The sequence below is a fragment of the Lissotriton vulgaris genome, chromosome 5 (assembly GCF_964263255.1).
Source record: "Lissotriton vulgaris chromosome 5, aLisVul1.2, whole genome shotgun sequence".
Classification (NCBI taxonomy): domain Eukaryota; kingdom Metazoa; phylum Chordata; class Amphibia; order Caudata; family Salamandridae; genus Lissotriton; species Lissotriton vulgaris.
This window is the reverse complement of record NC_141693.1, coordinates 137,334,143-137,350,913: the sequence shown is the minus strand read 5'-3', so window position 1 is coordinate 137,350,913 and position 16,771 is coordinate 137,334,143. Positions and strand designations below refer to the sequence as shown.

Sequence of the window (16,771 nt, the reverse complement as noted above, 5' to 3'; positions counted from 1 at the left end):
TGCCACATGGGGGCGCTGTTTGTGTTATTTAGAGAGGAGCAGAAAATCAGTTATTTATCAATTCAATACACAATAAAAACAAATAATACCTGCCGCCCAAGCCACTCTTATAGTTTTTGGGGCCTCAAATAGTTTGAATTGTCACACTTACACTTAAGTACTGTCATTGGCAGCACTGGCACGGGCAGTGGGTGCTGCAAGCTGCAGTGGCCCCCCTGACGAGGGCCCTCGCACGTAATTTTTTTTTTTTTTTTTTTACAAATTAAGCACTGTTCCAGATATGGTAATTTTTCTTGCATGTAAGCATAGACATGTTTTTATTGCTACTGCCCTTTTTACCTCCGAGAGTAAAATAGGTTGTTTAAAACGTACATAACCTTGCACTCAGCAGACAACAGGCTACACTTGCGCGTCATTTGTTTTAAAAAGCGTGCCTCGATTATTCTGTATATTTCAGCTATTTTCTAAAACTTTTCTTTAGTCTCAGGTGTACTCTAAGCACAAGACAGTAGTGGAAATAATGTGTTTATCGTGTAGGTGTCTTATCAGGAGGCGCTTTCAAATTCACAGCATAAGACCGTGGAAAGACATGCATAGTGTTTGGAAATCTAATCTAAGTGCCTTCATGAATTCACTGCTGCTTGGTGGCAGTGTCTGTCATGTAAACATGCATTTTCATGATTACTGAAAGAAAACATTTTCTTGACAAAGAATGCTGCATTATTTCCTCGCCATTGCAATTATATTTAAAAAATGTAAGGATTGTAGGGCATATTATCAAGGGGGTTTATCTCCGCTTTTTTGGCTTTAAAAGCCAAGAAAGCGGAGATAGAATTATCTCCCTATTACCTAGCTGTCGCTAATACCAGTTAGCGACAGCTAGTAGGAGATAGCGACCATCTTGGGCCCCACTTTGCATGTCAGTGTTATTTATCACTAATGACATGCAAAGTGGGCGTGCCAAGATGTTAGCGACTGGAAACAGTCGCTAACATTGCTATATCCTATTACCAACTTTTGGAGATATTCGCGCTAAGCGCGAATATCTTCAAAAGCTAACACCTGCCCTGAGCAGTTCTTAGCCATGTTATCTAATGGGAGGTGGATAATATGGCTAAGAGCATTAGCTCGGTAATGCATGAATATCGCTGACTTTTCAGCGATATTCATGCATTGCGGCCGTTTATTATCGCATTTGAGATAAACCTTGGTATTACCAAGGTTTATTTGCGATAAAAATCGCCGTAGCTCAGCGGTAAATTTTTGTCTCTAACCAAGCAACAGCGATAATTATCGCTATTGCTTGGTAATATGCACCTGTGTGTTTTGCTGTAGAAAAAACCCTTATCAGTCCATCAGCTGGGGAGTTCCACAGCATACGGGCAACATTCTCACCTCTTTAATATATGAACAAATCAACCAACAGATGAAAGGTGATCATGCAGCAAAGGAGGAACACATTATGCAACTTAATTTACCTAAATATACAGCAAAAGAAAGGCAGATAATGCCACAAGGAAAGGCAAATATGTAGATTATCTGCTGAGTAAAGTCATATTTGGCTTGTTTTAAAATGTAGGTACTTGTTTTAACATGTTGTCATATATATTAGGCCCAGATAAAAATGTCTGTTCGATGAGCGTGAACTCATGTAATTTCTGTAATTTTTCTAACGATTGTCATGCAGAAGTTTTTGGATTGAATACTGCAGTGTTACACCCCACCCGCAGTGTTTCTAGTGACACTTGAGCCGCTAGAGCTGGAAAACGGTTTAATTTGTTGAAATCTGCACGGTAATTGCACAGCAGATGGTGGATTATGTGTCAAGTGAGACAAATCCATAATTAAACAGAAAATGTGCATAGGTTCAGTAGCCCGAAGTCAAGTGTTATTGTCAGAAAGAATAATTTCCACTTTTGTATAGTAAGAAGATGTTTTTATTCTGCTAATGATGCTACAGTTTGAGCCCACGGATACTACAAATTTGGCGGCATCAACATTTAACCTGTGAAAGTTATATGTGACTCATTAGACTCCTAATAAAGAAATGCAGAATGAAAGTTTAAGAAGAAAGTAAACTTTTTATTCTGTAAAAATGTCTTTAGTATAAGGCTGAATCTTCAATACAGGTCCCTTGAGAACTACACAGGGCTGGGGTGATAGCACTGCAAATTTTCTCCCAAGGAGACTCTCTTTCACAAAGGCACATGGGCCCAGGATGCAAGCAGCTGCACTAGGACCCAGAGATGCCCTCTTCCATGGGGTGCTCCATACCTGAGAGCTGCAAGAAAGAGAGAGAAGAGAAGGAGAGAAGAATAAAGACAGAGAGATGGCAAAATAAGGATGGTGAGAAAGTGGGTATGAGTAGTGGAGGCAAGAGATGGGGAGCAAACAATCCAGTGCTAAGAAAGGGATGATAAATTAAAAGCTGAGCAGAAGAGGACTGTGAGAATGATGGAGAATTAGAGCAAAGGAGATGGAGTGAGAGAGATATTGCTATAGGAAGAAGAGGAGAAAGAGAAAGATACAGAACAACAATATTATTATTATTATTATTATTATTATTAAATTAGTTTTGTAACACGCGCAGCTACCCAAAAAGGGTTTCCCGGCGCCTAGCACACAAATTGCTAGAAAAGGAGCTGTCAAGAACCATTTGCTACTAAAATATGGGTAGACTTTCTCTTAACAGGAAAATCCCTATCTGCACACTGGCCAATGCCTGGTTGAAGAGGCTAAGTACTGACTTTCCAGATGTGTTTAAATCTCCCCTTGAGCCTCCAGCGCAGGTCTAAGGACACAGCAAGCACAAGACACTGGTGCACTGCCTAAGGAACAATCACTTGTGGACAGTGGGAGGAGACTGGGCGGCCCATGTGAGCAGTTGGCACACTCTAGTAGTGCGAAAAGCTAGAACTATTGGACAATATAAGTAGATTACACTGGTGAGCAGTGCCAGGAGTCTGCACAGTTAGGAAGTATGAAGAACTGACGTTGTAGGACAGTGTGAGGTGGTAGCACTAACAGGCACTGGTGACAGTGCAAGGAGATGACATGTATGGATAATGGGAAGATCAGGCACTGGTTTACAGTGGAGCTGATGGCAGTGAATGCATGGTTGGATGTCAGGAAGAGCTGCCACTCTTAGGCAGTAAAAGAAGCTAACACTGGTAGGCAGAGTGGGGAGCAGAACTAGTGAACAGTGGGACATGGGCACTGGTGAACAGTGTGAAGCTCAGGCACTAGTCGTCTATGTTGAGCAGTGAGATGAGCTGGCATTCTTGGGCACCAGCAGTGTCAGAAGCTTGTATTAGTCCTCACTGTGAGCATTTCATATTGATGTGTAGCTGAGGAGGTAGCCTTGGTTGAAAGGGGTTTGAGCTGGTGTTTTCTGTTGTAAGAAGCAGGGACTTGTGGGCAAAATCATTAACTGATGCAGGTGGGTCGCAAGAGAAACCGGAACTATTGAGTTTTATAGGATGATGCACAGGTGGGCACATGGGAAGTGGCATCGGTGGACAGGGTGAACAGCTGGCACTGGTTGACAGTGTGAGGAGCTGGCACTGGTCAATATGAGGACCTAGTTTTGGTGGGCAGAAGGAGAAATTAGCACTTATGGGCAGTAAATGGAACGGGACTCGTGGGCAATATGTGCAGATGTAGCTGATGGGCAATGCGCTGAGCCGCATTGGTGGGCAATAACCAGTTTGCAAAGTTGCGAGTGAGCCATCAACACACCCCTAGTGCAAAGCTCATACTTCTGTGAAGGACCTCAGGTCCAAGCAATGTCAATCAAAAACTTCTGACCAGTACCAAATTCACGCCCTAAGGTCTAGTAAATGTACGTTGTTCTAAACAGGATGATTGCGACATATCAACGCGCTTGACCTGGATGCTCGTGGAACAATGAGTATCTCTACTCTTGACATCACACCAAAGCGGAAGACATCACAATTTTAAACATCGTTTTAGGAGGCTCTTGTAGGTAGATTTATGTTATTAATTAAATTATTTTTTTAAGATCAGTTCTTTATTTATTGTGAGTTTTTAATATCACTTCATGCTACCTTTCAGTAACTTCAGAGCGTCACTGTAAATGACAATATTCAGCTGCCTGAAAAGACAAGAATAAAGGGCGGTTGTTGTCTCATCGGTCCATGTCAATGTTCTTCTACTGCGGCCCTAAACTTCCACCCATGACCCTTATTTTTAAAGTGCTTCTTTTGAATATATAGTTAAATGCTAAAACTAGGCACTTTAGCCTCTGCTATTCTGAGTGTTTTCTATTAATCGATTCAGAAATGCAGTTTGCACGTGCACTACTGTATTTCTATGGGGAATGATAAGCATATTAATTGGGAGGTGTTGGCCTAAGGGCTAGGGCGGTCGACCTCGAATGTGGGGAACTGGGTTTGAGTCTCGGCAAAGACGCTGAACATCCTGTGATACTGGGCAAATCACCTGGGGCCATATTATCAAGAAAGGGCGATACATTTTCGCCGCTTTTATCGGCAGAAAACTGCTGCTAAAGTGGCGATAATGGGCTTGATAATATGCCCTTGTGAATTCCCATAGAAGCCCAAGTTAACACCAGAACCTGGGATTCTATGGAAATTCACAAGGTCATATTATCAAGCCCATTATCGCCGCTTTAGCAGCAGTTTCCTGCCGATAAAAGCAGCAATAATGTATCGCCCTTTCTTGATAATATGGCCCTTAATCTCCCCGTTCCTAACAAAAATGAATGTGTCCTCATGTAATGCAACTGGTGCTATGTAAGGCACTCTGATACCCGACTCGGGTCAAGTTCCAGCTATATAAAACTCTGCAAAAAACAAACAAAAAAATTGGTTCTTTCGCGTGAAAGAATTTTCTTGATTAAAAAATGATAAAGGGAAGTCTTCAAATGCCTGCTAAGGATCGATTTGCACAGAACAGCACCGGCATGCCATTCCTTCATTTCATGAAGCCACCTTCTTGCAGAAGCCGGTGTGATGCTGAGTGTCACTCCCTGCCCTACTCTGGTTCCAGTGCTAACATTTCAGCTAATTAAGGTGTCACTATCTCACTGACAACTTAAAGGCTTGGGCAGAGACAGTGAAGCAAGATTGTTGTGAGGCAAAAGGTAGGGATGGCCACTAAGTAGGTTGTGTGGCATCGATGGATTTGATCGGAACTGGCAAAGCCAGAGAGACGTGTCATCTGCCATCAGGTTCCTTGTTTCTAGATTTAATGACTTGCTGAGCTCACATGAATAAATTACATAGGTATAACTTCGCAATTACTTTTTTCTCTCTTTCAGGGTGAATGGGAGAGGCAACCTCTACCCTGTGTCACAGAGAAATTACCAGAACCAGACCTCCACTGTCAAGTACCCCTGCACCCTGCTCCTGCAGTTCCTGCGCCTGTCGAGATCAAGACGCAGAAGGCCCAGTAACAGACTGCGCAGAGGGGATGCCAAGACTGAGACGCAAGAGGCCAATTAACACAATGTTCGCTAAGGGCGCCAAGCTAGAGATGCACAAGTGGAAGTAACAGAATGGTTCATTGGTCACCTGCCATGTGACCAGCCAGGAACACTTCCTTTGAAACTTACCATTATGTAATGCTAAGTTCTCTGATAACTTCCTGAAGCCCATTAGTGCAATGGCCCTTAAGAGTCGTAAACCTGTTTTTGCTTGGAATGCCGCTATGCCAACCTACTGATACATCCGCACCAGTAGCTCATCCTGAAACTTCATCAAACTTGTGTGTAATGTAACAGACCACTAAATAAACCGTAATACACCATATTCATAAATAAGGCTCCCATTTTCCGTTTTTACTGATTTTTACAGATAAATACAGACAGAAAACATTAATTTTCTTGTCTGTGTTTATTTTTAAATGTGGTTAAAAACGGAAATTTAGTTGCTTTTTGAGTAATTCTAAATACTGTCTGCCATGACTGTCAGGCCAGTGGATGTGTGGTTTGATAGATAAGGGGGTTAAAAAAGAAAGGAATTTTAATAAAGGGTCTTTAACAGCGGTAGACATGCACAAGGTTGATACTGAAATGTGCATATTTTATCTTGCTGCGGGTGTTCACAGCATTGAAACCTGGGAGACATTCAAGCATGAGTGCATATTTATTGGTTAAATAAATGTGGGATAATCCTTATTTCAGCTCCATTTTTCCACAAAACCCAAAATAAATATGGATAAATACAGATAAAATTAGCAAAAAAAGAAATATGGAGAAATACAGATGGAAATGGCAAACAAATAAATACCATAAAACTGGGAGCTCTAATGATAAAACATCAATCACATTTAACCCTAAACTTTATCCTAATCTAGCTTGTCTCTACACTCTACCTTGTCTGTAACCCCAGGGCTAACCTATCACCACTTATTTTACTCTAACCTTAAGACTAACACTAAACCTAACCCCAAGCCTAACCTTTTCCTTATCTTTACCCTAGCTCTAATCCTAGACAAAGCCTGTTCCACCCCAACTCCAACATTTACCATAAGGTTTACACTAACCTTAATCCTGAATCGTAATCCTTTAGCAGTAAAGCAAGCTCTACCTTGATCTCTAAATCTAACAGTCACTGTAGGGGTGTCTGTGTAACATTGCATTAATACCTAGGGTGTTATTTACAAGAAATGATGCATCACTGCCCCAAGACAGTGATGCAGCAACATTTATTGAGCCTGTGTGAAAATTTCAAATGATGCCATCGATGCACCGTATTTACAATTTCAGGCTCCATGGCGCAAGGTTCCATGGTTGCGTCAGAAAATCTGGCGTATCCATGGGAAGGATGCCGCAAGGCATCGGGCCCAAAAATGGCACATTGCTGTAGTTGGTCATAAAACTGACGCAACTATAGCAATGTGTCAAAAAAAATTGATGAGTCAGTTTTGACTGATGCAATTAGCCTACTGTATGGGAACCAATGTAATAAAGTTTCAAAAGGTGAAAAACTTGCCTTGCACTCTATTACATTGGTCCTGAATGTCACACATTCAAGTGGGTTTAGTGTGCTTATGTGTACAACTATACCTACATATATGTGACATTAATCATTAATGATATGTAATGTGTGATTTACTGTATTACCTTCCTCATGTGTGCACTTACCTGCTGAGGGGATGAGATGTGATTGTAGATTACACTGTTTCAAGTCACTTTAGCTGGTCAAATTCCTCTGCACCAGCCAATGCATCATTTACATTTAATGCCACACTATTCAGTGACAGAACTAAACTTACTCCTTCACAAATACATAAGGACATTTCCCATCATCAATGAATCTGTTTCTGTAGCCATCACCATGTGACCATACATTTTAAATCGTGAAGGCAGAGAAGTCCATTTGAAAACATTAAATGGAAACGTAGTTGTACATAGCTAAATAATTCCTTGCTAGCTAAAGACACGTGGATATCAGGTCAATAAATCATAATGAGTAGTGAAATCACCTTTCTACCCCCAATGGTATCACAAGATTAACCCCTTCGCTGCAGGGGTTTTTTTACATCTTGTGCGTGGGGGGGAGCGCGCAGCGCCTCCATGCTGGTGACGAGCTCAGCTCGTCATGGAGTACAGCGGAGCTGTCCTCATGACGAGCTGAGCTCGTCATGGCCGCACCCGTTTTTGGAACGTTCAGCACAGCGGGGAAATTAGCCCCCCGTGCGAACGTTCCAACGGCCGTGACGAGCTCAGATCGTCATGAGTGCAGCTCCACTGTACTCAATGACAAGCTGAGCTCGTCAGCAGCATGGATGGAGTTAACAATTGTTTCATCTTCAACCGCCCCACAATTTTGTGAAGCTGGGGTATGGGAATAGCAAGGAGGGGAGACTGCTTTTAGAGCCTTGTTTTCTTTCTGTTTCCCCTGCGGCCTTCTTGACGTAGGAAGCAAGGGCAGTGCTAAGGTTACCGAAGGCAAACCATGGATAGCTTCTCCTAACACTGGCTATCCCTAATCAAAGGTCACATCAAGACATCACAGATAAAGATTGTTACCTCGTGATGCCCTCTACATTTAGATAGGTTCCTGCTCTTGGTGAGAGTGGATCCAGTATGACAAGAAACAGGCCTGGAAGCAAGAGTCTTTAACAGTGCATTTCCCATACAAGCTCTCTAGCAGGCTCTTTCCCATCTGACCTGGTGATCTGGAAGTTAAGATTAGGCAGAATCTCACTTGAATTCAATATGGCGGTCCTTCCATACTTTGGTCCAGCTTTACTCATTCAGATTGACTGTTTTTGTACATCTTGATGGAGCCTCACCATTTCAGATGCCAATGATCTTATGTCTCTTAATGGAAAATTGGAAAATTTAGAGTGTAATTGAAAACAAGGGAGTGGCTCTGGGCTTATAATGGCTGGTATAAGCCAGGAACTCCAACGTTCAAATGTTTGTCTTTCCATTTCTCCCTTTTTAATTTAGAACATTCTATCCTTAGTGGGTGGAATGTTCTAATAGCCTCATAGCCCTTCTGCCTCAGGCTACACCAGTTGTTTAAGGCCTCTCCCTTGTTATAGGCCCTCACCTGCGGCTCAGGCCTATAACTCGGGTTCAGCCGGTGTAGCCTTCGGCAGTGGGCTATAAGGCTCTATTAGAACATTGGAATGTTGGGAGCTCCATTGAAAAAATTGGAGTGCTCCGGGCTTCTAATGGCCGGTAGATGACAGGAGCTCCAACATTCCAATGTTGTCCTTCACATGTAAGGCTTTTGGTTTTATTGTTAGAACATTCTGCCCTAAACTGGCAAATTGTTCTAATAGCCTTGAACCCCTATAGCAACGCGTATACCAGCATTAAAATCCCACTCCCTTGTTAAAGGCCCTCACTTTTGGCTCAGGCCTTTAACACTGGAGCGGGCCTTTGATGGCCAGGCTATCATGGAGACCCAATCATTCAGACTTCACTGGTGTCGAGCACAGTACAGTAGCATCTCTCATTCTGGTATGATTTATCTTATAAACTTCACTAACATCTCAAAAATTAATAGTATCAGGGACTTCATAGCAGACTAATACAGCCAGTTATCACTGGTCTCTTGTTGTTCATTACAATCTCAAACAGATAACACTCTGGTATTTCTTCACTGGAGCCTTTCCCTAACATTATAGAAACATCACTGGTCTCATACTGGTCTCATACACTTCAGAGACTCACTTATTCAAATGTTACTGTCACATGCACTGCAGTGGAGCCACACTTACACAGACATCACTGGTCTCATGCACTCAATGGAGCCTCTCACAGTCAGCCACCACTTGTCTCATACATATTAAAGTAGTTTGACTGATTCAGACATCATTGATCTCATGTTCTTAAATGCAGACTTGCTGATTCCTACGTCACAGGAGTTATATATTTTAATGGAACTTAATGTATTCAGACATCACTGGTCTCAGACATTTTAATGGAGGCTCACTCATTTAGACATCACTCCTCTCATATCGTTTAATGGAGCCTCACTCATTCATACTTAACTCGCCTCATACAATTTAATGAATCCTCACTCATTCATACCCTACTCTCATACATTTTAATGGAGCCTCACTCATTGGGATACCACTCGTCTCATACACTTTAATGGAGACTCGCTCATTTATACATCACTCGTCTCATACACTTTAATAGAGCCTCACTCATTCATACATCACTCATCTCATACACTTTAATGGAGCCTCACTCATTCATACATCACTCGTCTCATACACGTTAATGGAGCCTGACTCATTCATACATCACTCGTCTCATACAACTAGATGGAGCTTCTCTCATTCAGACATGACTCGTCTCATACACTTTAATGGGGCCTCGCTCATTGAGACATCAGTCATTTCATACACTTTAATGAATCCTCATTCATTCATACCCTACTCGTCTCATACACTTTAATGGAGCCTCACTCATTGGGATACCACTCATCTCATACACTTTAATGGAGACTTGCTCTTTCAAACATCACTTGCCTAATACACTTTAATGGAGCCTACCTCATTCGGACATTACTGGTATCATGTAATTTAATAAAGTCACACTTAATGATGTCACTAGTCTCATATATTTAATGAAGCATCACCATTCTACGTGATCCTCGTCTGAGATATCACTGACTGTGTTGGAATTCCGTTCTAGTGGTGCCAGATGGGCCAGTTTGAAAGAGCCATGTGTGGCTACGTTTTTTGGTCCTGTCACTGTCCATGGGACAAAATAAAAATGGCCCACAGACTGACCGTGTCAACAGTGGCGTCTCGCAGAGGGAGTGATGCAGGGGGCGGGGCGGGGCGGAGGAGGGACAGGGTGGGGGAGTAGTGGACTCGGACATACAACGGACCGGAGTAAAGTAAGTACCTTGCGCTTGCTGCATCGCTAACTTTGCGATGCAGCAAGCATGGTAAATAGTTTGTATCAACGAAGGCCTAGGAAGGCCAAATCATAACAGAAAATGGGGATATTTACATAAAATACATGTGTGCAAAATGTAACTGAGTGGAACTCTTCTGAAGTGTTGAACCTGAACATTTGTCATGGGCTCAGCCTTCCTGGGCCGACACTGGACACGATTGGTCTAATTCTTCAATTTGATGAGGCTTGAAAAACATAGCAGCAACTTCACTTCTTTTGAATTCATTTACTGTTGTCATTGCTCTGGATACTGTAAGGTCTGGATCACCACAGCAAAATAATAACTAATAAAAGTACCCTCTTATTTCCACATTTACATCTGTTTAGTATGCATATAGGAAGCATTCATGGTCTGCAGCATTGCTTTATTTGAAATAAAAATGACTGTCTTTTCAATAAAAAAAAAAAGTTTTTCTGAGTAGAAAATATGTCAGTGGAAGTAGAAACATGTCTTCTCCCATGCCCACCCTTAGTTCTGTCAAATTATTAAGCAATATTCTCCATGGGGAAGGCATAATACATTTTAGTGAATTGATAGTTTTAAGGGAAACAAAAAAGAGAACACGGAGAAGGCAATAACTGTTGATAGTCACAATATAAACCATTGGTACATGATGCCACATCTGTTTCCACAGACTATCCATCCTCTCAGTCGCTCAATACTCCTTTAATTTTAAAGTTGTAACATTTAGGTAAGCATAGATTGTTTAATCTTTCATTTAATTCACAGGAGAAGTTTCTTTAGAGAAGCAGGAAGCCATTTGCATCTGGATCTCATATTTAAAATGATTGGGTTTATGCAGCAGTATTTCTCCCAGTGCAGCCACCTTCCGTGAGCCAGTGGTATACTTCAGCTCTTTATTAGAGCCCGTGCTTTTTGCAGTCAGCTGTTTGGGGAGGAAGGGGTTGGTTGTGATATTTGGGTCGAGCTACTCTAATGAGATTTGTCTTCGGTAGCTATGAATCTTCTGAGCAGATATTAACCAGTGAACAGCCTATCAGAAGGCAGCATTTTGATTGTGTTCAGCTGTCTGGGTTACAATATTGTTTATCGGTGCTGCATGCTCAGCATAATTCCCAGTGGCCATTTTTAAAGGGCTCATGCATTCTCCTTTGTGAAGAATTGACACCTCCCTTACAATTTGCTAAAATGCTTGTGGAAGAGAGCTTTTTGGACAAATACATTAGAGAAATAGGACTGTATCAGCCAACCCTAAATTCTTTACATTGCCAACTTGCTGAATATGGGTTCAAAATCCCAAGCCTAAACACTTAAAACAAGAACAATGCCTTTCATACCCCAGGCCCAAAGTACAAAAAGAAACTGGCATAATTAGTATACAATGAAGAGAATTCCAAGTGCAGGCCTTCCATTAAGAACGAACAAAGAAAATAGAAAAAAAGAACGTCAGGACTGAGATATTTCAACAATGGAGCTGAGGCACGCAGATGAAAACAACTTGCAAGCTTGCACATAATTGCAGCAAAATGGAAAGGCCGGGAAGAGCCACATTCGATGTAATTCAAATAGTGTCACAAATGAATTACGGTCTTGACCTCGCATCTGCAACACCCTGTTGTAATTTGTATAAATTGTCATTAAGCAATCTGGACTTGGCGTTAGTCGGCATATTGGTGCTGTGTAAAGCAAATTGAATATTTAAATAAATAAATATTGTTCTAAAAACTGCGGTCTCCTGCGCTTGATTACCCCCCTGTTGTAGCTTGATTTCAAAGCATGTAACTCAACATTTGTTCCCTTACATTTCTCAGTTGGGATATTCTAATTATAAGCCATTGTCATGCCTTTTTCTGTTAAGTTAGTAGTAATATCCCCTCTTTCCATCACTGTGAAGGCTGCTGTGTTAATAGCAGTCTTCTTCCATGTCTACCTCAACTTTCGAAGATCATTGAAAGCTGTGCTGAGAGTGTGTGTTGGCCTCACACGGGCGACCAAGTGATTGTGATTAAATATCAGTCTGCCAAACACTAAGCAATGTAACACACTCTCCGGTATCTGGAGATCAGTGGCGGCTTCTCTACAATGGCGGAGGAGCACCACCTCCCCTCACCCCTGCCAGCACCCGCAAAAGTGTTCTCCAACATACGCTTGTCATATTGAACTGGGAATGGCTTACATAGCTGATTATATAAAACTTCAGCCTATTCTATTGTGGCACCGCATTTGGACAATAGAACAATGGGGCATATTACCAAGCAATAGCGATAATTATCGCTATTGCTTGGTCAGAGACAAAAATTTATTGCCGACCTGCGGCGATTTTTATCGCAGATAAACCTTGGTATTACCAAGGTTTATCGCAAATGCGATAAAAATGTGCTGCAATGCATGAATATCGCTGAAAAGTCAGCGATATTCATGCATTACCGAGCTAATGCTCTTAGCCATGTTATCCAACTCCCATTGGATAACATGGCTAAGAACTGCTCAGGGCAGGTGTTAGCTTTTGGAGATATTCGCGCTCAGCGCGAATATCTCCAAAAGTTGGTAATAGGAGATGGCGATGTTAGCGACCGTTTCCAGTCGCTAACATCTTGGCACGCCCACTTTGCATGTCATTAGTGATAAATTTCTCTGACATGCAAAGTGGGCCCCAAGATGGTCGCTATCTCCTACTAGCTGTCGCTAACTGGTGTTAGCGACAGCTAGGTAACAGGGAGATAATTTTATCTCCGCTTTCTTGGCTTTTAAAGCCAAAAAAGCGGAGATAAACCCCCTTGATAATATGCCCCAATGTTCTTTAACTCGTGCTTTAATTTTAGACTGTCTGGGCTTACACAACTGGTCAAATATTCCGTGGCTGTATTTTGTACATGATACCTTCAGGGATTTGAACCTTTCTATATATTTTAACGAACCGTTGCTTTTATCTGGAATCACAAGAAAAACTCTGAAAATAACATGTCTGTCACATTTAAGAGAGCTACGCTTAGCCCAAGAATCTAATAAAGCTTCAAATCGACACTTGTTAAGCATTCAATGTAACCAGGGTATTCAACCGTATCTAACGTATAGTTTGACCAACTATGAAAAATATATGTTGACACGGTTTAGATTTAATACTTTCTTTCGCCTGCTTACATTTCCGAAGAGACAAGACTGGTCTTCCTCAATTACTAGGTGTCCATGCGATGGTATCTCGGAACAATCTAACATTCATGAAGTACTGTTCTGTAAGTTCTATGATTTACCACGCAAACTCTGGTTACTGCCAATATTGTTGACTCAAGGTCGAAGGAGATGCCGACCCGCTTTTTGGTTCTACAACATCTAGAAACCTCATAAATGCAAAAGTTTTGCTATGTTTCTTAAAAAGAATTTAAAATATGATGTTCTTACGATCAACCATAGTCTCAATGTTGTATTATAATATTTTTCCCTGGAGTCTTGAACTGTCTAATTGCCTCTGGTGCTGAAAATATACCATTAACCGGCGGTACCCAATCTTTTTATTTCCTCATCTGTAGTTATAATAGACTCGGTTATTGTAACTAAACTGTTTAATATCAATTTTAGCTTGTTTTTATGTTAAGTATGATGAAACTGTATAACATGTTGATTGCTTTTATGATTTTATCCAGTTCTAAAATCGAATAAAGCTTTTTACCTACCTACCTACGTGAAAAATAAAGCAGGTTTTAAACCTGTTTTATTATTGTTTTTTTTTTTCTAAGTGTGCCGAGTCTTGGAGGCGGGCTGGGGGAATGACAGGCACCGAGGGGGTGTTGTGCGCTGCCTTCATTGTGCATGTGGGATTGGCCAGCCGTCTCAGGATGGCCAAACCAACATGCACACTGAAGGTGTCTCCAACCTGAGCTGTGTTCCCCAGTCTCCCTGGGAGTGCAAATCGAGGGCAGGCAGGCCAATCTTGACAATGCTCTCATCATGCTGAGAGCAGCATCAGGATTGGCAGCAGGGGATTCTGGGAGCCTGTATGCAGAGGAGCAGAAAAGCGCAATGTGGCTGGCTGAAGGTAAGTTCTTATTTTTTATGTTTTTTGGGGTGTTCCCCCCGACTCTGCCCTGGCACCAGCCGCCACCGAGAAAGATGTTGTTTATGGTTTTCTCCTGTTACAGATTTCTGTGGATATTTAGGCTAGATTGCTTGCCTTGGTTCACGAGTGAAAACTGGACAGATTCTGAGTGGTTGAAGACAAATATAGAAACTGATGCCTTTCCTATTGACAGAAGGATCTTCTGAGGCCTCATTATTTACCATACTCCACAAACAGCAATACTCTAGGGACTGCTCCGTATCGTACAAATACAAAACAAAAATACAACTATAATGTTTTGCACTGTAAATGGGATATCCAACAACAACAAGTTGATGGATGGAATGCGTGCAAGGGAATAGCAAGAAAATAAAAACAACCCCCACTTTGAACCAAAATTCTTATCACACTAAGCAAGCGAAAAAAGTCATCAAGACCCTCACCAGAAAAGCTTGTTTGTCTCTTCCATCCAAGCATCTATCCATTCATATTTTATCCTTCCATCACCGGCTGATAAACACCATTTCACTTTTACATTCTGTCATATATTCGGTCTTTCATCCATCATTCAGTCTGTCATCATTCTGTACATCCATCTGCCAATCCATATCCAAACCTATCCATCTATCATCAAACCTATCCATCAAAGTTATCCATCCTTTTACTCAGACATCCATACTTTCACTTGTCCATCCCCCATTGAACCATTCACCTATCAATCCTTTCAGTCATCTATCCATCCTTTTGTTCATCCATCTACCCCCTAACTCATCCTTCCTTTCACTCCATATATCCATCCTCTCTTTCACTCATCCATCGATCCACTCTTTCAATCAGCCATCCATCCAGCCTTCCATTCATCATCCACCCTTTGACCTATCTATCCACTCATCCATCCATCCATTTACTCTTTTATTAATCCATGCATCCTTTCACTCACTCATCCATCCATCTGCCCTTTCCCTAAGCCTTCCATTCCCTTTCACTCATCTATCTGTCCAACCTTTCACTCAGCCATCTATCTTCTCTCCCTTTCCTTCATCCATCATTCTTTTCTCTCGTCCATCCTTACATTCATCCATACATCCACTCATCTCAATAATCCACCCTTTCACTTAATCCATCCGTCCATCGACTCATCCATTTATCCTCACTCATCGATTCATCATTTCACTCTAATCTAGCTATACTTTCTCTCATCTATCCATCCTTCCATCCACCCTTTCACTTATTCATCCTTATGTCCATCATTTCACTCCTTTATCCATGCATCTATCCATCCACCTTTTCAATCACACATCTGTTCACTCATCCATCCTTTCATTCACTCATACATCCATTCACCCTTTCACTCATCCACACATTCACCCTTTCATTCTGTTATCCAGCTATTCTCCCTTTCACTCATTCATCTATTATTTCACTTTCTGTTCTTAGATCCATCTTTTCACTCATCCATCCATCCATCCATTTAACCCTGAACTCCTCAGCCATCTTTTCACTCACTCACTCATCCATCCTTCTCTCATCCATTCTCATTCACCCTTTCACGCATCTGTTCATCCATTCATCGATTCATCCAGCCTTCCTCCCTTTCACTCATCCATCCTTACATCCATACTTCCACTCATTCATCCATGCATCTATCCATCCACCCCTTCACTCACCCACCCATTCACCATTTCACTCACACATCCTACCTTTCGTTTATTTACCTTTTCACCTTTCCATGTTAATTATAATCCCTTGTCTGCTGAGTTGCAGGCAGAAGAGGCCCATCAAAAAATCCCACCGAACTGCAGCTGCTAAAGTGGGGGTTTGACAACACTCCTGAACGCTTGAAATTATCTCAGCCACTGGCAATCGATTAGGCTGCATCCTTATCAATCATTTTAATGGGCCAATGAGCCCTAATCAGGGAGAAAACGGTGCTATGTTGCTTGTGTTCTGGTTCAGGGAGTACCTAGCCTAGCAGTTTGACCTGGATTGTTCCAATTGAAGCAGGGTCAAGACTGATTTGCATATTGCTGGGCGCAAACTAAAGTGACATGGCGTGCAAAATAACGATTGATGCGGCCCGAGTAATTACCAGTGACTGAGATTAATACAAGCATTCCATTCTTGAATCCGTCATTTTTTCTATACTCTTGTAAATGCTACATAGCATACGGATCACTGCACCAAAATGTGCATGTTCCGTTATTTACCAAGTTCCTTCAACAAGTAAATGTAGGCAAGTTTGGCCTACTGAAATTTATCGGGTGAAAAACACAACTGTCAGAATTTACTGACAAACATATAACTATGACACCAATGTGGGCATGGGTATTGGAATTTT

At 41.7% G+C, this 16,771-nt stretch overlaps 1 protein-coding gene across 1 annotated transcript in view; it reads left to right on the top strand.

The window, feature by feature from the left end:
• DBH (dopamine beta-hydroxylase) overlaps window positions 1-6,221 on the top strand; it is a 391,011-nt gene extending 384,790 nt beyond the window's left edge. The window contains exon 12 of the mRNA XM_086921073.1: window positions 5,303-6,221. Within this exon, the coding sequence (XP_086777199.1) occupies window positions 5,303-5,437 (135 nt within the window). The 3' untranslated portion in view covers window positions 5,438-6,221. The remainder of the gene's footprint in view (window positions 1-5,302) is intronic.
• Window positions 6,222-16,771: the final 10,550 nt, after the last annotated feature.